At 48.3% G+C, this 21,654-nt stretch overlaps 1 protein-coding gene across 1 annotated transcript in view; it reads right to left on the bottom strand.

Annotated features, from left to right (window-relative positions):
- FNDC5 (fibronectin type III domain containing 5) overlaps positions 1–16,173 on the bottom strand; it is a 36,489-nt gene extending 20,316 nt beyond the window's left edge. The window contains exon 1 of the mRNA XM_081203935.1: positions 15,384–16,173. Coding sequence (XP_081060061.1) covers positions 15,384–15,480 — 97 coding nt within the window. The 5' untranslated portion in view covers positions 15,481–16,173. The remainder of the gene's footprint in view (positions 1–15,383) is intronic.
- Between the last annotated feature and the right edge of the window lie 5,481 nt (positions 16,174–21,654).

Here is a 21,654-nt window from a genome sequence, read left to right as displayed (position 1 = left end):
GTTTAGCAGCTGCTCCTTTGGCATGCAAAAAGCAGACAAAAGGGATTCACAGCAAAATCCCGCACATGCCTACTCTGAGTAAGTCCCAATGAGTTCAGCGGGGCTTACTCCTCCAAGGTCAAGTGGGCACAGTCTTGCAGTCTCGGCATGACTGCAGCTGCATCCTGCTGTTGCAGCTGAGCTCTCCCGAGGGCAACCAGCCCTGGAGCTCAGCTCCCATCCCCGCTGGCCACTCTGAAGGGCCAAAAAGCAGCAACCTTCCTGGCTGCAGTTGAGAGCCTTTGAGCTCTGGGGCTTCCTAAGCTGCACTTACGGTAAAAGCAGCAAGGGAGCACAGCGGAATTTGTATCAAGGCCAGGCAGTGAGGAGTTTGTAGGCCACTTTGTTCCCGTTCTGCAGGGTGCACCCCCGACATTGTAAAAAGCTTAAAGACTGCAGAGCCTTTCCAGAAGGGTCAAGGGATGCCAAAAGCTTTTTAGCAGCAAGCGAGAGCCACGGATGGTGGTGCACTCATTGTGGAACTTGCGCTGTGCCCATTTGCACTTCACCTTCCCACACACTCTATTCATACAGACACACAACACTCATGCAAACACACACTAGCACCCACGCAGTCCAAGAGAGAAGTCAAAAGCCCTCCCCCCCCCAAGAGATTTGGAGGTTTCAAAGCCTGCAGTCTCCAGATTCCTGCCTTTTGTTTTCCATTTTTTTCTGCAAATGAACAGGCATACTATGCATTCATTCATGGTTCTAGGCAGCCATAGGAAGCCCCCTAAAAGCTTACTTTTATTTTGCACACACACACACACACCATTTGCTGTGGGTTCAAAGTGCTTCCCATATGTAGTCATCCTTGCAAGAGACCTGTGAGGGTGAAGAGTGTCCAGATCTGGGGGAACTTGAGGAAACAGGGCCTTAGATAAGGGCATTGAAGTTTAAGATGAGATTTAGAATCATAGAATCATAGAGCTGGAAGAGACCACAAGGGCCATCGAGTCCAACCCCCTGCCAAGCAGGAAAACCCGGGGATCCTGCATCAGCTCAAACACTTACCAACTGGGGAAATTCAGGGAGGACTTTTCAATGGCTTAATGCAGATTAGCCAAAGGAACCTCAATCAGAGGCGCCCTGCTAGTTACCACCTCCCAATCTGAACGACGAGCCTGCTTACAGATGTTCCGTAGACATGGCAAGATTCCCAATTCCGGAGCTATCAAAGAAACAGGTGGCAATTCCACACCGAGGTGGGGATGATCCTTCACCAGCTTGGCTGCAAAGACCAAGCTTCTGTGCCAAAGTGCCACCACCTCTAGGCTGGGCCCCTGGCCTGGATGTCCCTCCAGCTGTTTGAAGCGATGGCTGAGTGGGCTGGGCTGGGCTGGGCTGCCTTTGTCTACTTCCAGGCATCGCTTAGTGGAACCTGCCAGGAAGCTCTAAATGTCAAGATGCCATCGTGGCAGCTTTCTGTTCCCTGTGCCGTGACCTTTTCTGCAGAAATGAGAGGCGTAAGAACATGACCTGCAGTTCTGTTGCTACGTTTTCTGATTTCTATTCACTCGCTCAAGAGCTGGAACCTGACCACCCCTCTCTCGCTCTCATTCTCTTTCCTCCTCTTGGGGCTGTGGGGGTCTTTGTTTCCTTCTTGGAAGTGGAGGTGTGGATATAAAAGGGTTTCCCGCCTTCCTCGTGCACTTTGCTATTCAGAGAATTCTTTTTTGCACTCTTCTCTGTGGGGCTCCCACATGGAGAATAATAGCGCGCCAACTTTATGGGGTTTTTAGCAAGGGCTGAAAGCACTCTCCAGAGTGCCTTAGTGACAAAGGTACACACAAAAATCCTGGGCCCACCTCTGCCATTTATTTGGACCTGGAGTCACGCAGAGGCCGTGGGAAGGAATGATGGATGGGGATGGATGCTGAACCACCTTGTCCCCCTGCCACTTTGAGAGGACAAAGCCCCCCTGGCAGCCTGGCCTTTTGTTCTCGAAAGGACAGAGGAAACTGCTCTGAAAACCACTGAGCAGCAAATGGGGCCAGAGGCACCATAATCTTAGGCCTCCAGCAAGCCATGGGTGGGTGTAGCTGGAGCCAGCAGCCTAGGTGGTGGGGGGTTCAGAATGCACTCCAACCCTTTCCCAAGAAGTTGATTTCTAAAAGAGGAAAGCACCAAGCACAGAGATTTTCAAGGCTCCACAGTTTTTTTTGTTGTTTTTTTTTTGGGGGGGGGAGGTAGGGCATTGTAGAAGCAGCCTTGTATTTTACTTCTGAGCCCTAGGTTTGGTGGAGGAATTTGATGCAGTTCACATTTAAAGGCAAACCTACCCTAATCCACACTTTCCCAAACAATATGCAAACCGAAATGCAGCCACCCTTCGAAATTGGCACTTCTCCAAATTTTGTGGTGCCGTTCTCCAGCTGAGCAAAGTGGACAAAAATGCATATAGCAGCACAGAGTGTGCATTCAAAATGTAAGAGAAAATAAGATTCAAAAATGGATTATCTCAGAGGAAATTGCTTTGCAAAATTGTGCATTTTATGCAAAATTGCATAGGAAAATGTGTATATCAGGGGAAATGGGCACTAAAAAATGCTGGTTAATTTTCATGAGGGTTATTATTATTTTTAAAAAAATTATGCAAACTGATATGGAAATGCGGAGACTTGAAGTGAAAGGGTGGAAAAATTAGAACCCGATAGAAACCAGCTTTCATGCATCCCTATTTCTGAGAGAGGGGGAGAGCGAGTGTGCATGCTGGAGACTGATAGCACCTTATGCCAGTGTTTCCCAACCTTTTTTGGGCAAAGGCACACTTGTTTCATGAAAAAAATCTCGAGGCACACCACCATTACAGCCCCGTGACGTCAGCGCGCAGCGTCACGCCAGGAGGGACATGAATTGCTAGCAAATTACATAATCACCTCCTTGAGGGCTGGCTCATCTTCTCCGAAGGCAGAACCCCATTAATTAACAGGACAGACTCACACCATAGCCAAGACGAGGGGGGAAAACCTCAGTCATGCACAGTCATGCACATGTGGGGGCTAAATGAGGACGAAGACCGGGCAGAGAGCAGGGTTCAAATCACCCCACCTGGCCAGGACAATCCCTGGGTGCTCCCTTGGGCCACTCGCCTGACCCACCTCGCAGGGCTGTTGTTGCGAGGATAACACGGGGAGAACCACACGCGCCCCCGGGAGCTCCTTGGAGGAGAAAGCGGGCGATGAATGCAATGCACGAAATATATGAGAGGCGACCAGGTTTTGCAGGTGAGGGGCCCCCGCCAGCCTCCGCTTCCAACACCCGGCGCAACGACGCCAAAGTTTCCCCCCCGGGCTCGGCTCGGGGAGCAGCGCTGCTCCCCCCCGGCTCCCCTTCGCCCTCCCGGCTCTCTCTGCCGCCCACTGGGGACCCCCCTCACCTGCCAAGTCCAGAGCGCCGGTGGAAGTTGCATGCATGCATGCAGGGCGCCGCGTTGCCATTGCATTGCACTGCACTCCATGCAACGCCTGCACGCATGCATTGCCTTGCACGCCCGCCAAGGGGTCTCCCCACGGTCTGATGCGTCCCCTCCGGCGCGGATGCAGCATTGCAAAAATAACCCCCCCCCGACGCAGCCCTACCTGGGGGGCAGCCTCCGCTCCGCCTCCGCGGGGATCCCCAGGCTCCATCCTGCCACCCGATCTCCGCGGGGGCGCAGGCAGGCTGCGCGGGGTCTGCGCGGAAGAGCCCCTGCCCGCCCGGCCACCGCCACTGCGCTCATTCCATGGCCGGGAGAAGAGCGCTTCAAACAAAACGCCCAGCCCGCCAGGCCACACTGGGAAACGTAGTTCGCGCACCCCGCGCGGGCGCGGAGCCCAAGGGCGAGGGGACTACAGATCCCAGCAGCCCCCGCGCTAGGGACGGAGGGGGAGAGGCCGGGTGCAGGGATGGAGGGACGGGTGGGCGAGCGAGTGAGTGAGTGGCAGCCGCCAAGCCTTGGCCGAGAGCCAGGAAGGGCCTCCCCAGAGGAGGAGGAGGAGGGAGGCGCAGAGCGGGAGGGAGGGAGGGAACCCCAGGGGTCATCTAGTGACGGCACCCCAATTGAAAATTTGACTTTAAAAAAAAATAATCTTTCGAATTTTTTAATTTTCCTCGCGGCACACCAGGCAACATCTCGCGGCACACTAGTGTGCCGCGGAACAGTGGTTGGGAAACACTGCCTTATGCTATATCAGTTTACACACACACACACAGAGAGAGAGAGAGAGAGAGAGAGAGAGAGCAGGAAGAAATAGGTAGGCACCTTGATGAGAGTGTCTGCCTTCCCCACTGCCTGGCTTAGGGCAATTTGTGGCACAGTGTTGCCGCCTTCCCCCTCTCCCCCTCTAAGGCACCCAGCCATGCCCTGCTCCCTTCAGTGATCCTGCCTGCTCTTCCCAGAACAGATTCCGTTTAAACGCCTCCTTTTAAACTTCTTCCAGGACGTCTCCTCTCCAGTATGCACAAAGCTCCTTCCTCTGCATGTAACTCCACTAGCTCCCTATTGCTGTTGCTTCCCCCAGCCTTTGCTTTCCTTCCTTCATTGCCTCCTCCACTGTCACATTTCCAGATTGCAAGGTCCTCGGGGCAGCAATCTGTCAGTTTACCCATGTCGCTTTGCAAAGGGCCATTTTTCCAGCAGGGTGCCACTCTTGGACTCTGCACCCACCACTCACTGTTGACGTCCTTCTGTTTTGGTTTGGAGGCTGTTGCCTGCTGGCTCAGAGGCCCCCTTTCCACCCACATTAACAAGCTTTGCATCAGCTTGCATGTTCGGCTCTAATTAAAGGAATCAGTCCATCACCCTCAGGGGAATAGGTTCTAACAAAGTATTTGGCAAAAAATTGCTAATTTGTCTGAAATGGCACTTATAAAATAGATTCTCTTACTAGAATGTCTACTTTCTGGCCCAGGAACTAAAAATCAATCGTCCCTGTTCCTGAACAAGAGAAATCACTACTAATGAATCTTGTCCTGTTTCTATTTGCTCCAGTCTTAAGCAGGTTCATCTCAGAGTGAGTAACTGAATAAAACAACAGTTTTTGGCAATGTGGAGTCCTCCAGATGTTTTAGACCCCCGACCTCCATCAGCCTCAACTACCACAGCTGGCTGGAGCTGATGGGAGTTGTAGTCCAAAACATCTGGAGGGCACCAGGTTGGGAAAGGCAGAAATTGCCTTCTTTTCTTTTTCTTCTGTCTTCCACAAGCAAAACCAACCTCCAGATGTTTTCAGACTACAACTCCCAATATCCCTGGCCATTGGCCATGCTGGCTGGCACTGTTGGGAGCTATAGTCTTGCAACATCCAAGGGGCCATGGCTAAAGGCCAGACTGAATTGCGTATTGTCTTAAGAAACTCACACGAGTTTGCAACTAGTTTTCTGCTGTGTAAAGGGGAATGCACTCCGCTAAGTAAAGGAACTTGCTAGCTCAAGTTAGGAAGGATATTAATAAGCAATATATCCTCTCCTGCCACCCTGAATATTCCCACACTAATGTCCTCATTCAGTTGTCTTTATTTTGCCTTTGAGGGTGGAGCTAGCCTGCTCAGTTCAGAGGGACTTACTGCAAAGGAAGTGTACATGTGTAGTTACCCTGGAATGATACTGAGATAAGGCAACTAACTTTCCAGATAAATCCCTCAGTTAATTTGCCCCAAATCACTAAAAACCAGCTCTTCTTCATTTCATTTATCCCAGTTAAGGTCCCAACAGATCCCATTTCAAATCAATTCAATTCCCCTTCAATTATCCATATCTGCTACCCTTCAAATCATCTCTAGATTAAAGCATCTAAAATTCATTTATTTCCCCAAATTCAATCTGACTGGGTAACCCAAATGTTTCCTCAGTTCAATTCTCCTCCCCAATCAATAGTCCACCAGAAAAATTTGGGGTGCATAGAAAAAGATCCAGGGCCCATCTTGTGAAATAGAATAGAATAGAATAGAATAGATTCTTTATTGTCATTACACAAGTGCAACATTGTACAAAGTGCAACGAAATTGGATGCCATCCCTTAAAACATCAAAAGCAAGACAACAACAACAACCAAACAAACCACATTCCAGCCACACCCACACCACACCCATCAAACTCCCAGGTCACACTATCGAGTTACAGCATTCAAAAAGGCCACAGCTCTTGGATAGAAACTGTTTTTCAGTCTATTTGTCTTTGACTTGATGTTTCTATATCTCCTGCCAGAAGGCAGTAGTGCAAACAGACCGTGTCCCGGGTGAGATGAATCCTGCAGGATGTTATTTGCTTTCCTAAGACAACGGGAACCGTACAGTTCTTCCAAAGATGGGAGAGGATGACCAATAATCCTTTGGGCTGTGGTTATGACCTTCTGGAGCACCTTCCTCTCCCTAGCTGTACAACTGGAGAACCAAGCACAAATACAGTATGTAAGAATGCTCTCTATGGAGCCTCGGTAGAAGCACACCAGCAGTCTCTCACTCAGATTGTTCTTCTTTAAAAGTCTGAGGTAATAAATTCTCTGCTGGGCCTTCTTCACCAGAGCAGTGGTATGTGCGCTCCAAGTCATGCCCTGATCGATAGCTACTCCCAAAAACCTGAATTCCGCCACCCTCTCCACCCGTTCCCCGTTGATATACAAGGGCTGAATGTCCGCCTTTTTTTTCCTGTAATCCACCACCAATTCCTTGGTCTTAGCCGTATTAAGAGCCAGATTGTTCTCTCCACACCAAACACAGAGCCGCTCCACCTCGTCCCGATAGGCGGACTCATCCCCTCCTGAAATGAGCCCTACCACCGTAGTGTCATCAGCAAACTTGATGATTTTGTTGCTGGAATAGATGGCTGTACAGTCATACGTATAGAGAGTGTAGAGCAGGGGACTCAACACACAACCCTGTGGTGAGCCGGTGTTAAGGCTAAGGGCTGTGGACACGTGTGACCCTACTCTAACCCTCTGAGAACGTTCTGACAAAAAATCCAAAACCCAGAGACAGGTGGAGTTGGAGAGTCCAATCGCCTCTAGCTTGGACACCAGTCTATGGGGGAGGATAGTGTTAAAAGCAGAGCTAAAATCCACAAACAGCAGCCTCACATAACTCCCCGGCTGCTCCAGATGGGACAGAGCAGCATGGAGAGTGGTATTGATGGCGTCTTCTGTGGATCTATTTGCTCTGTATGCAAACTGGTAGTTGTCAAAAGTTGATGGAAGACAGGAAATAATGTGACGGCGCACCAGTTTCTCAAAACACTTCATGATGATTGGAGTCAGTGCAACTGGTCTATAGTCATTCAAACTACTGATTGTGGATTTTTTAGGCAGAGGGACAATAGTTGACGACTTCAGGCAGGGTGGGACAATAGACTGAAATGAAGGGACAGGGAGTGATAACGGGTGTGAGGATGTTACAAGCCCTCAAAAACAATGTCCCTGTCTTCACCTCTGGGACACTGGAGGGAGGGAATCGCCTTAGTCTCAACTCTTATAATCTAGGGTGAGGTATTGGGGAAAGGAGGCTAACTGAGAGTGGCTACCTGGTGAGTCTATGGCTGAGGTAAGATCTGAACTAGGTACTAACTACCTCCCGCAAATTCAGCCCCTCCATGGCTCCCCATCTCAGTGTCTCTAGCCAGCTGAACTTTCCTTGGGCAAGTCTTCAAACCTCAGCTATGACAATCAAATCGATCTGGAGATTTAGACTGGAGATTTGGTAAAATGGGACCAAAGGTTTCCATTAAAACTCAGCTTTAATAAAGACTCACAGCCCAAATGCAGGACACCCCTCCCTTCACTGCCCTTCAAATGTGACATCTTTGTGACCATAACAATTCTGGATAGCACCGCAAGCAAAAATGCCTCTGATGTGGGCCCATGTGAAAATAAAACGGCCTGAAAGCCTTGCTGCTGATCACCTCTGGTGGAAGCACAAGTTTTGTGCTGTAAGGATAAGTCCATTTCACTTTACCTGCCCTAGGGCCCATTTGCTACACCACCACTCTAGAGCCTTTAAAGATTGTGCACAGTTCAGTTCCCTCTTTCATCAGCATCTGAGTAATGGGCAGCACTTCCACAGCAGCTTAAGGGACCAAGCCAGGGCTCACCACAGAGGCCTCAGGCCTGGTGTTATTACAGAACTAAATCACATTTCCAAGCTGTAAAAATGACTTAAATATTATCTTGGCCATTGCCTTGAGCAGACAATAGAAATTAGGGGAGGTGGGGAGAAGGACTTTTCCAAGGAGGCTTCTGCTCCACTCAAAACCTGCAAGTTCTCTGGCAGCATGAGTCTTTTCCCTACAGAGCCAGCTGCCAAATTAACTTTTTCATTCCCTTCTGGCATCTGCACACCCCTTGTTAAATGAATCCTGCTCTTCTGTTCTTTGATCTTAGCTTATGGATAGGGCCAATAAAGTGGTGCAAATTAGCTGTGTGCCATTTGCCAAAAGATGGCTTATGAACACCTCGGGGAGTGAGGAAGAAGGCGATCACGTTGTGCACCCAGATTGCTAAAGTCACCACAGGGAAACTAAATCGTAGACCATCCGTATGAAGACCGTTTGCATCCTTCCGTGTTTGCACAAATCACTCAAGCCAACAACAGGTTTGCACTGTGTTGGCTGTAACTGTTGCTGTCAGCAACCAATGTCTGAAACCTGGGCAATGATCCCTGGGCTTGATTAACTGCTGGGAAGGAAGATTTGAAATAAAACACTTTAAGGTGGCCACTTACACATCACCAAGGAAGTGGAGATAAATTGTCAGAAGGAGGACACAGATTTGCATAAAATGGGCATATGTTAATAGATGCACATTAAGAAAATAATAATCTGCAATTTAGATAGAAATGCAAGTGGGAAAGTCTGTGTCCAGTTCAGTTTGCTTTCAGTACTGTTGGCAGACAGCTTCACGGCCTCTCCTGCTATCTCTCCTTCAAGGCCCCTGCCCTTATGCTTCTTTATATATAAAATGGATTGGGACCAAACTGCGCGCGCGCACACACACACACACACACACACACACACACCCAAAATGCAGAGGGCACTTTCAAATTAGAGGACTGCCCTCTATGAAGGAGGAAACATGGGCATCCCCCAAACACTGGGATTTCTGTCCCAAGCTAACACACATTTGTAAAGTAAAGCTGGGTTCTGTATAAATTATGGAAATGAAAGAAAGGGACATGGATCTACACGTACAGCACCAAAGCCACACCCCTGTCCATTGAGCTCAGTTTCTCCCAACTCCTGGGATTTAAACAGACTTTGCCTGTGTCACTTCTGGCTCATCTTCACAACAGTAAGGACTAAGAACCTGCTTGCTGGTTTCTGAACACAATATCAAATTTTGCACCTTGTTCTTTCCCTCTCCCCACAGACTCATAGAACACACTCTCAGTCCTGCCGTTGGGCTTTGCATGCCATCGTAGAGCTGCACAGTGTCACCCACCCAGCTAAATGCCCACTGGGAGCTCCATAAGCTTCCTGTTTTGCTGTCTGTCCTGGAACTGCAGAAAGAAGGGGATTGTCAAGCACCTGGCTGGCTGGCAGGCTACAACAGATGGCTAACGGGTTGCCCTCAGCATAGTGGGGTGCAAGTGTCATCGGAAGTTGGGGCCAGTGCTTAATTTCAAGAAACAGAAAGGTGCTGGGGTTCAGTCCTTGGCATGTGCTTTGGACTGAAATCTTGCTCCTGAATTCTAAGAGAGCAGGGTTACCCTGTAGCTGCCCAGTGCTGAGGGAGAGGTACATGGGCAGAGGTAACTTTCATTATGAAAGGTTTGTTTCTATCTGCTTTATTAAAAAATGGTGAATGAGGGTGACATGCTGGAAGAAGGGTGCCTGCACAGAGCCACATTCCTATCCATCTTAGGTAGGAGGATTTTTGAATGGCACATGGAAGTGGCCCTATGGTTAGGCAGCCATCCTGAAGGGATGGATTTTGCACACTATGAATGGTGCTGATGTGGGATAAGTTCCTGCTGGCTTGTGTCTCATGTTAATTGGGAAGCAGGGGGCGGGCGGGGGAGAGAATGCCATTTGGATGAGTTCATAATGTACACAGTAAAATGTTTGTGGAGGGTTTGTATGTGTGTCCAGGAGGGCACAGAGGAGAAGAGGAAATCAGCTAAAAACCGAGTCCTTTATTTCTTCCCATTCCTTTATTCAATCTCAGCTGCTTGAATCTGAGGTGAACTAAGGATAAGGTGAGAGGAGGAGGAGGAGGAGGCCATGGTGTTGGTATGAAAAAGGAGAAATGGGTGGCTATTAGAATTGCAAAGGACTTTTGGGAGGGGTGTGTGTGCCACATCTTGCCCACAGTCACCATTTTAAGGACACCTTCATAAATCTCCAGCGGTGCCTCCCAGACAAAGTGACTTCCGGAGTCCCTTGCTCCTTCACAACAGAAGCAGTCAAGGACAACCGTGTGTCTGTTACGTCTACTTCAGCATGGGCAGAAAGAAGCAAAGCAGATGGGCATTGCCGGGAGTGGGGGGGGATGTGCTCTGCCTGGAGAGAGCATGTCACCCCATTAAACTAGGAACGGCATCCAGCAGCATGAGACTTGCTTGCCATCTGCATTGCTTTGAGGTTGCCATTTCTTTGCAGTTAGAACATGAGCAAAATGCATTTTTGCATGAACAGGAAAAGTCCTTTGGGTTGGACTTTTGGGTAGGAAATTGCTGGTCACTGGGCAGCATTTATCAGAACCGGACTTATTCTGCTTGAGACCCTGCTTAGCTTCGGAACTTAGAATGTGGAAAGCAACATAAGAGAAGAGGAAGCATGTGCAGAGTGCTTTTCCTAATATGGATTAAAGAACCAGATGCCACCTGTCTAGAATTGGGGAGAAGGGTAGCACAGGAAAAAAATGTGTAATGATCATGTGACCTGTCTGTTTAGGAACTAAACTTGAGACAGAATATTTGGGGAATTGCATTCATAGGCCTCACTGTGGAACTGAAACAGTCACATGCAGAATGGAGACTGTATCTGAGGCAACTTCTTCAAGCAAGTTCTAGTTGCATGAAGCTCTCCATGTGTTACATCCTCACAGACAGATAAAATCAGTTAGCAGAGACATCCAACTCATCCCAATTTGTGCCAACATCCCCTAATTCTAACTTGTGGTTATAGAAGTATGGTTCATTTGCATACTATATTATGCAAAATTATATGACACAACTTCACTATTCTTATTGCAAAATGTATCCCATTTATTTTCAGTGAATCTATGGTGACTAGAAACTTGCTAGAGAATGTGATTTGTTTACATTTCAGGACCCAAAACTCTTCTGTTAAAATTTTGGATTCCATTGTGGTGTGATGGGCATGGGATGCAAACAGACCCGCACCCTATTTAATGCACTTCCAATTTCAGCAGTTTTGAAAATGACTTGAATGTCATGAATTCCTTCCCCATCCCCATCCCCCAAATCAGGAGGGTGCTAAGAACACTTTGCCAGTGATCCTTATGGAAATACTGTGTTGTATGCTTGGGAGCCCTTAACAAGTCACACTGCTCTCAGGTTTGCTGTGTGGCCATGCCGGGGGGGGGGGGGGAGTCCATGGCTTGCTGGCAGAGCACCTCCATTGTGTGAAGAAGGTCCAAGGTTTAATCCTCTGCCAGAAACTCTGGAGAGCCACTGCCAGTCAGTGTAGACTACACTGAGCTAGATGGGCCAATGAGTTTAGCTCAGTAGGGCAGGCAGCTTTCTATGTAGAGCATGAGACTCTTAATCTCAAGGCTGCAGGTTCAGGCCACACCTTGGGCAAAAAGATTATTGCATTGCAGGGAACTAGATGACCCTCACAGCCCCTTCCAACTCTACAGTTCTGTGATTCTATTATTCCTGTGCCTGTTCACTGCTGTATCAGCTCCCAGAATCCAATTGGTCCAGATATCCATGATCCCCTGAGTTAGATGCTTTCATCCACCAAAGATCGCACAGCCATGACAATACCTTCCAAACTTCAGGATCATTGCAGGATAAAAGGAAGAGCACACACTATGGGCCAGCTTGCAGCCCTGCCTAAAGTACCAGGTAACAAGGGTGCTCCTGGGCAGAGACAGACTCCTGATGTACTCTGTGCCAAGACAGGGAACTTCTGTATCCTGACAGCAGTTCAGTTTTAACGTCCCAGTGCAAGGGACTCTGACAGCAGATCTCTCTTATCTGCACCACCAGGACAGCTTGCAAGAAGAGGGAATGGCTGAGCACTACCTGTATAGTGGCAGGAAGGAAGACTGCAGCTGATCAGCCCCAAGCAATCAGGTGGCCCAAGACACCAACAGGGGCTCTGTTGCAAGAACATTCATAGGCAGGGGCTGCTGCCAAGTAAAGTAAATGAAGCAGTGGGCCCTCTATGTTTCTTTGATTGCAGAAGGCTCACTGCTGGCCAAGGCTGCAGCCACTCACCGTCTTCTTTCCCCCAGAATGCATCTGGGCCCTGAGACAGAATGGCCCAGATGGCATCCTGGAGAAATGCAGCTGGTGGGTGTCTGAAGCCTCAGCCAGGGCTTTACTTTGCTTCTGTGTGCCCAATGCATAGAAAAAGGAGGAAAAATGAGAAAGTGATGTCAGTGACTGTCAGTAGCTCCAGTAGGCTCTGACAGGCCTGGTAACTAAAGAAGCCACAAAGGCTCTGGGGCCTTGCGGAAACCAAAGGCTATGTGCCTGTCTGGTGCTGCATCACCTGCCTCTGTGCCTCTGAGATTGGCCTGCCTACTATGGAGCATAGGCAATATGGGGGTGGCGACAGGGGGCAGGCACTCCCCCAATAAGGAGCTTATACTGCATTTCTGAAATCCTGTCATTAACATATGGTATCTCACCCACCTAGAAATATACTTTCCCCCTTCCATACTGCCACCCCCTGAATTCTTTTTCAAGTGCCACAGCTGCTCTGGAAGTCAACCATCAGCTTTGCTCACCTGCCCCTGGTTCTTCAGAGTCTCAGGTGCCACTTTTGGACTTGACCTCTGCCTGCCATGGACAATGCAAGCTGCTTGCCTTGCTGGGCTCTGACACCAGAGATTGGGATGGTGTTTTACCCCACAAACAGATCCATTCATTGAGGTCAGATTCCATAACAACTCTGGCAGCAGAGAGCAGGAGAGGCTCTGCAGTAATACAGCACCTGCCTTAGCAGAACGTACACAGCCAAAATGAGAGACGGAGCATTAACTTGTGGAATATCGCTGTTGTTTACAACTTTTCCAAGGTTTCATTTTCCTTATCAACAAAGCTGGGAGCAAACCTTGGCAAAAATTTAGTAGGGCCACCGTGGCACAGGGACCAGATCTGCATTGTGGGCTACCAAGTGACCATCCCTGCTCTACAGTGTCTTCTCAAACCTTCACACTACCTGACCATTCCTCTGGTCCCGGGGTCACGTATAAAGGCACAGGAGGCTCCCACCTTGCTGAAGCTAAGCAGGTCTAGGGCTGGTCAGCGCTTGAATGCACGACTGCCTGGGAAACGTCTCTTCCTTGGATTCATTATGGAAGAAAGGTGGGATACAAATGTCAGTGTGTGTGTGCCTACACACACAAAACTGCCTATAATAAGGCAAGCCATTTCTAGGCTCAGTACAAGGTGCTGATTTTAACCCATATGGTCCTATGGAACTTGGGGTCAGGTTACCTCAAAGGCCACCCTATCCCTTACAAACTTACACTGAGATCTTCTTCAAAGGATCTCCTTCAGGTTTCTACACCTACAGGGGCAAGGTACATGGTCAGCCTGAGAGGGCCTTCTTGTCACCTTTGGGTCCCTGGGTCTGGGATGTACTGTCTCCTGGAAGACTTGCCAAGCACTGAACTCGATGACATTTGGAGAAAGACCATTAAAAAAATATAGCACTTTAAACCATTTTAATCTGGTTCCTAGTTGCTGTTGCTAAGTATTGTTGTTACAGTACTGTGTTTTTGTTTCCTTTTGCAAAAATGTTATCCACGGAGAGGTTTTTTACCTGGAGAAGAGTAACAGAAATACATCCACTAAACAAAGTAACAAGAGCCCCAAATTTTCAAAGCTGGAAATTTTCTTGGTCTGTTATTTGACAAGCTCCCTTTTCTGAGGTGTCACAATTTGTAGTCCTCCAGAAATAATGGAGTTAGCAGAAAACTTGACCTTGTGGTCTACAACGCATCATCACATGAGCTATCAGCATCCACAGGACAGCTCAGGTCTTTCCAACAACATTTCCCAGTCTATGCATCTGTTAGTGAGGCTGCTGCTGAGCACCTTTCTGAGGCCCTGATGTTCTCCCATTGGAGAATTTCTTAAAGCCAGAGGCAAGCTATGAAATTACAAGTCAAATACCTGTTCTTTTCACAAGACCTATTAAACTGTGCTTGTTTAATGGTCTGCTCCTCTCTCCTAGAAAGTAACTTAGCCTTAGGGAAGAGCAACTCTGAGAAGCCTGATGGGTTCTCTCACAAGTTCAGTCTTCACAGCCAATATTCCATACGCATAGCTCTTCTATCTGTGGGTTGAGGATCCAGCTGATTGTTTTTGGTGGCCAGATTTGGCTGATACGCTATTACCTTGTCTACTATGGTATCTGGACACTAACCTATCAAGAATGCTTTACAGGAGGGCAATTTTGAATAGAAGCAGCTATTATGTGGAATTCTCCATCTTGTCACTCCACACATTTCAGGGCCCTCCCTAGTCCTGCATAGGTCTCTCCCCCTGCCCCCACAAATAAGAAGACTCGCAAACTAAGGCTCTGTAGAACCAAACATGGGACAGAACAAGGCCCATGTACTTCAGGAATCAAATTCTAAGAGTAACAAGCCACATGTCTGGTGCCGCATGAGCTGGTTCCATATGATCATCACAAATCATTTGAATTATAAGAAAGGGAAGTCACTTCGGCTACCTACTGGCTCCTTTTTCTCAAGCACAGTTGGACAAAAGGAATAGGAGGCTGGAGGTCAAGTCTATGATTCCATCTCACTGCAACAAGTAGGGGCTCCTTGAGACTCTGAGCATGACTAACAGCTAGTAAAAACTACACTGCCCTGCCCTGCGCTGATCCCTCTTTTTAAAGGAAATATCTTAACAGAACTCTCAGTGGTGCTTTCTTCACCTTTCCTTAATCATGTAACAATGAGTTCCACATGTTAAGCACACATCCCCCCTTTCCTTTGTTGATCCTCCTCAACTCTTCTGTCATTGGATGGTGAAGCCATTTATGAAGGGATGTTCAAACGTTGCATGAGAATACAACAGGTCTGGGAAGTTGAGGAGAATTTCTTTTCCTTAAGGAATGGAGCACACAAACCCAGAGAACGGCGGAGGGGTGTGTGGAGGGAAGAGTGCCTACTACCAGTACCCATTCTTAATACCCCACCAAGGAACTGCTTCCCCGCTTACCTGCATCCGCCAGACAGAAGCCGGCACAGCTGAAATAAACCAGGAGGGCTACATTGATGTAGAGAAGCAGTTGATCCATCCTCCAGAGCGGGTCCATCCTGCATCCACATGGGAATGGCTGTTTCAGCCCCAGAGGTCCCGATCCAACATGGGGAGAGAGGCAGGCAGGCAGAGAGCGAGCGAGAGAGAAAGAGGGTGCCCCTTCGGCTCCCCTTGGCGGCCGCCTCCGATCAGAGGGACGCCGAGGAGCCCCGCCAGGCTCCCGGACCCGGCGCGGACATTTCAGCACCACGGACAGCTCCGCGCCGCCGCCGCCGCTGCCGCCGCTTCCCGGTCCATGGCTGGCTTCTCCCGGCGGCAGCAGAAGGGCAGCGCCGACTTGGGGCTCCCGAGGCCGGGCTGGTCTCTCTTCCTGGGCCCGGAGAAAGTTTCTGGGAGGCGGCGTGAGGCAGCTCGGCTCCGCGGAGGAGAAGCCAGAGAGACGCGGCCGAGCAGCTCCTGTTCCCGCTCGTGATGGTGCTGCTGGTGGCGGCGGCGGTGGCTGAAGGAGCCGCTGGGTCCCTGCAAAGTGCAAACGTGCCGCCAGTGGGCCGCCTCCTCCACCATCAGCCAGGCAGCTCCATCCAGGGGAGGCAGCGAGAGAAAGGATGGAGGCGCCCCCGACGCTCCTAACGACAGCCACGGGCGAATCCGGACTCGCCTGCCAGCGTCCCCGGGCCAAAGCACGCCGCCCTCCCCGGGCTGGGCGATTTGTGCTCCGAGATCCTACCAGGCGAGAAGCGGGGGGGTCTTCAGTCCCTCCTCCTCCTCCTCTTCCTCCTCCTCCTTCTCCCCTCCCTCATTAACCTTAATGGGAGAGCGACACTGTTTGAAGGGGAAACGGATCTCGCAGGTCACCACGTCTACACACACCAATTTTTAAAAAAGAGGGAGGGAGAGAAAGATCATTTATTTAAACCTTCCCCGCTGGAAGAGGTTCCGCTGCGTGTGTCTCGCTTGACTGGAGGGAGACAGAGGCAGGGAGGTGAGGAAGGAAGGAAGGAAGGAAGGAAGGAAGGAAGGAAGGAAGGAAGGAAGGAAGGAAGGAAGGAAGGAGATTGATGGCTGGGGGGAAAGTGTCAACTCCCAATTCCCTTTCCCAGTTGGAAGGATGTCCTCTAGCACCCTTGGGGAAGAACTGGACCTGCAAAGGGGTTGGGGGTGAATGTGGGGCATCCTAGCCAGAATCCATAAAACATCAGGAGAGACTGTATTATATAACAACAGAACAGCAGAAAGTGGGCCACAGACTGGGGTGGCTTGGTGGGGGTCCCCTTTTCCTTGAGGCTTCTCCAAACTTGAAGCTTATTAGGAAGAAAGGAGGATGAGAGGGAAGCACCCAACAGGAAGACATGAGGGGGTTTGTGGAGGGATAAGGCATGAAAAGCTCCCTAGGGGAGACACCCATGGCCTTAAATGGTCTAATAGCACAGGTTAATTAGGGCCATTCAAGGCCATCACATTGGCAGGAAACTTCTGAAAAAAGACCCAGACCTGGAGAGTCTTACAGTCCTGCCAAGTTATCAGTCAAATTCCCCAGCATAATGTGAGTTCAGTGTGGAGGATGGTACAGACACCCTGGAACACAAAAATGCTTTTGCTTCCAAAACTGCAAAGGATAGTTCACCTGACAATAGGTAGAGGGGAGGCTATGTCACTGTAAAAAGAATGGCTGGGGGGGGGGTGGCTACAAGATAAAAGCAATGAGATCAATCCAGGAAGGATGAGACTCTCAATGGCTACTAGTCCTGACGGCCATGCACAACCTCTACCTGTTGAGAGGACTGCAATTGCACTCAGGTCCTGTTTGCAGGCTTTCAGAAGCACCTAGTTGGCCACTGCTGGGACAGGGTGCTGGGCAGGGTGAGTCCCCTCTCACTGATCCAGCAGGGCTTGCCTTATGCTCTTATATGTCAGTTATCCCACAGGTCCTTTATTCAGTCAGTCAACCACTTTTACATTTATATCCCACCTTTTCTCCAAGAGCTCAGGGTGGCAGGGACATTTCTCCCTTACTGTGTCCATTTTATCCTGCCTTCAGGTGACTAGACAGGTGAGCAATACCCAACAGGCAAAAGCACACTCTTTGGTCATATCACAATCTGATCTGGGGATATTCCTTCCCCAGCCTGACAGGGATACTGGCCTGGAGGCAGAGCTGTGTCCAAGGCTGGCTGAGGTGATGGAAGGCACGGTGTGGAGAAGTTGGATAGGGAGAATTCCCCCACACCATAAGAGTAGTTTTCAGGGCCATCCAATGAAGCTGAATGCCCCAAGATTCTAGGCAGGCAAAGGAAAGGACTCCTTCTTACAGTGCAGAATCAGAAGAATCTTTATTTGCATCAGCCACTAGCCATAGCAATAAAATAAAATGTACTGAAGATAGAGGTAAAAACTTAACTATACAGTAGAAAATACATTTTGGGGATTACATCAATAAGCAAATAATAGATCTTATTCTCATTGCCCCCACTAAAAGCCTTGCAGTTTTTGCTGTCATCTGATGATCTTGATCTGCTAGAAGAAAGGAGACAGTAGCAATCATAGAATCATAGAATCATAGAGTTGGAAGAGACCACAAGGGCCATCGAGTCCAACCCCCTGCCAAGCAGGAAACTGGTTGAGCGACCCGGCATGGACAATAATAGAGGGGTGATAACCTCACTCCTCAAATCTTTATAAAGAGTGCAAGCCAGAAGCATATGAGCCACTGACTCGATACTGCCATCTCCACAGGGACATAACCATTTTTCCAGTGAAATTTTTTGAAATTGACCCTCAAGTACAGCCGAAGTCAGTATATTCAATCTTGTGAAAGTGAAAGCATGTCTATATTTTGGAATTGTTAAATTTTGTAAATAGGGTGCCAAAGTGTCAAAATGACTAGGTGAAAAATAATCATACCATGGACAAAATTTGCTTCTTGTGGCCAGATTATTCTGTCTCTCGATATCATATAGGCGCTGTCTAATTAAACTATTTGCTTTACTGAAGCCCAGTGTTAATAACTGCTGATAAACCAGAAAAGAAGAAGAAGAAGAAGAGTTTGGATTTGATATCCCGCCTTTCACTCCCTTTAAGGAGTCTCAAAGCGGCTAACATTCTCCTTTCCCTTCCTCCCCCACAACAAACACTCTGTGAGGTGAGTGGGGCTGAGAGACTTCAAAGAAGTGTGACTGGCCCAAGGTCACCCAGCAGCTGCATGTGGAGGAGCGGAGACTCAAACCCGGTTCCCCAGATTACGAGACTACCGCTCTTAACCACTACACCACCAAAAGTAATGCTTTTGGTTGACAATTTTAGTCCAAGCACTCTCATGACAATCTTATGATACTAGTGGTAGTAGACCAGTGGGGTTTAAATTTAGGCAGGGCCAATAATTAAATGTCCTACGCCAAACCTGTAATTCAAGAGAGAGGAGGTTAGCCTCTAAGTGCAATGAAGCATTTGGAACACAGGATGGAACAGGAAAAAAATTGCCTTAGAAACTTAGATTGAACAGCTTCTGTAGATCCAAGGTGAGGGCCTGTCCAAATCTGAGCCCCATATAATAACTGTGCTAGGGGTTTAGCTTTAAACACTTCAAGGGCTGATGGTATGTGATCGCCACCTTTTGTAGGGAAAAAGCGTGTCAGAATTTTGGCACTTTAGGACTCTTTTGCTTTGCATATTTCTGGTGTGCTCCCCATAATCCTGTTGACTGGAAAACAAGGCCAAGGTATTTAAAGACTTTAACTTGTTCTATCAACTGATTATCCCACAAGTGGTAGTGATAGACACCAACTTGGATGGCTTTTTAAAAGGATTAGACAAATTGATGGAGCATAAGGCAATGATGGCTATGTTCTGCCTCCAGCGTCAAAGATGGTATATGAGAACAGGGTGCTATTCTCATATACCATCTGCATGGGCCTTTGATCGGACCCAGCAGCCAGGCTCTTATTATGTTCCTAAGGCAGGCAGAAGGAATGCGTAGAAGCTGGTTGACCACTTGCTGGCTTCCACTCTAGAGACAATTTGCTCTGACTCAAGAATCAAGCCAGAGTCACATCTTTTGCCTAGCTTTATACAGTTAGATGAAATTGGCCCTTGATGTCACCTGACAGCTGCTGAATGAGTGAACTGGTCAGCTGCAGCAGTGGTGCCCAAGTGGAGGAGAAAGCAAGTTGCCTCTGGGTTAGGATTCCATGGTCAAATATGCTGGGGCCATGGGGGGGGGGGCTCAATATATAATGTGGAGACCATGAGATCCTTGTTCAGTGGTACCTTGGGTTAAGAACTTAATTTGTTCCGGAGGTCCTTTCTTAACCTGAAACTGTTCTTAACCTGAGGTACCTCTTTAGCTAATGGGGCCTCCTGCTGCTGCTGCACTGCTCTGCTGGTGATTTCCATTCTCATCCTGAGGTAAAGTGCTCAAGCCGAGGTACTACTTCCGGGTTAGCGGAGTCTGTAACCTGAAGTGTCTGTAACCCGAGGTACCACTGTATTGGTGAAAGGCAGTCCGGGCCCCCCCTGGGAAGGAGGAGGTGGTGGATGGGTGAGCCCACAATGAAAGCAGACAAAACCCTCTCCCCACTTGCAGGGCACAACAAAGGAGGTGCCAAAATGATCATAAGAAAACAACATGTGAAAAAATGTTGCAGCTTTTGGGCCCTTATAGTTAAGAGAATGATTGGACAGTGTTCTCGAAGCTACAAACATGAGTCTGACCAAACTGCGGGAGGCAGTGGAAGACAGAAGTGCCTGGCGTGCTCTGGTCCATGGGGTCATGAAGAGTCGGACATGACTAAACGACTAAACAACAACAACAACAAGTTAAGAGAAAATGTGAGTAAGAGGCAACATGATAGACTTTATAAAATTATGCATGGCAAAAAAAAGGGGGTATAGAAAGTTTTCCTCCTCTCGCAACGCTAGAATTTGTGCACATCCAATGAAGCTGAATGTTGGAAGAATCAGGATTGATAAAAGAAAGGACTTCATATAACACATGGTTAAACCCTGAAACTCACTCCTACAAGAGGCAGTGATGGCCACCATCTTGGATGGTTTTAAAAGGGGATTAGACAAATTCAGGGAGGAGAGGGCTATCAACAGCTACTAGCCACAATGGCTCAGCTCTGCCTCAACTCTTGGAGGCAGCAATGCTTCTGAATACCAGTTGCCGGAAACCACAGGAAGAGAACGTGTTCTGGTGCTTGAATTCTGCTTGTGGGAAGATGAGCCATCGGCCTGATCCATCAGGCTTTTCTTATTTTCTTGTGTTCTTACATTCTCATCTTCTCATCTCTCTTTTGTGAACCTCACTTGGAGTTTTGCTTCTGCAATGTGTTTTAAAGGGATATTCTTTTACAAGTTTACACTTCCAATCAGCACTTATCATTTTAAAAATGGTGACAATGTTGTTTACCATGTTCACTTTCCCAGCATCCATAATAATAATAATGATAATAATTTATTTATACCCCACCCACCTGGCTGGGTTTCCCCAGCCACTCTGGGTGGCTCCCAACCAAATATTAAAAACACGATAAAACATCAAACATTAAAAACTTCAGATGTCTTCTAAAAGTCAAATAGTTGTTTATTTCCTTGACATCTGATGGGAGGGCATTCCACAAGGTGGGCACCACTACTGAGAAGGCCCTCTGCCTGGTTCCCTGTAGCGTCACTTCTCACAGTGAGGGAACTGCCAGAAGGACCTCGGCGCTGGACCTCAGTGTCTGGGCTGAACGATGGGAGTGGAGACCTTTTGAGACCCTTTGAGGAAGGGCCCTAGTTTCTCATTTCAGACTTGGAAGTCTGAAGTCCCTCAGTTTCTGAAGCAACAAAGAGCAGAGCCTTCTCAACGGTGGTGCCTCATCACGGGAATGCTTTCTCCCTGGCTCCAACCCTGGTCAGTTTTATGAGGCTGAACACATCGCTGCTCTTCCCATTTTTTGGGATGAGAACATATACTTCTGCCACCCCTGCCTCGGCCATCATTGTTTGTATTTTTATTTAAAATATTGGTTAACTGTCCTTCATCAAAAGGTTCAAGGGCAATGTATAATGCATGACTAAAAACTAATGCACACATGAGATACATGAATATTTGCTTGTTCTTACTATTAAATTGTGTTCAATACAGTTGTAGCTAGGCAGTCACTTCATAACTCAATCTGATTAAACAGGTAGGATACAAGTGTTTTTCAACTGGGGTAACCTTTAGATGAAGACAGAAGGAGGACTT

The sequence above is a fragment of the Podarcis bocagei genome (assembly GCF_964188305.1).
Source record: "Podarcis bocagei genome assembly, chromosome: 7".
Classification (NCBI taxonomy): Eukaryota; Metazoa; Chordata; class Lepidosauria; order Squamata; family Lacertidae; genus Podarcis; species Podarcis bocagei.
The sequence above is the reverse complement of the archived record's forward strand: the minus strand, read 5'-3'. Positions and strand labels throughout refer to the sequence as shown.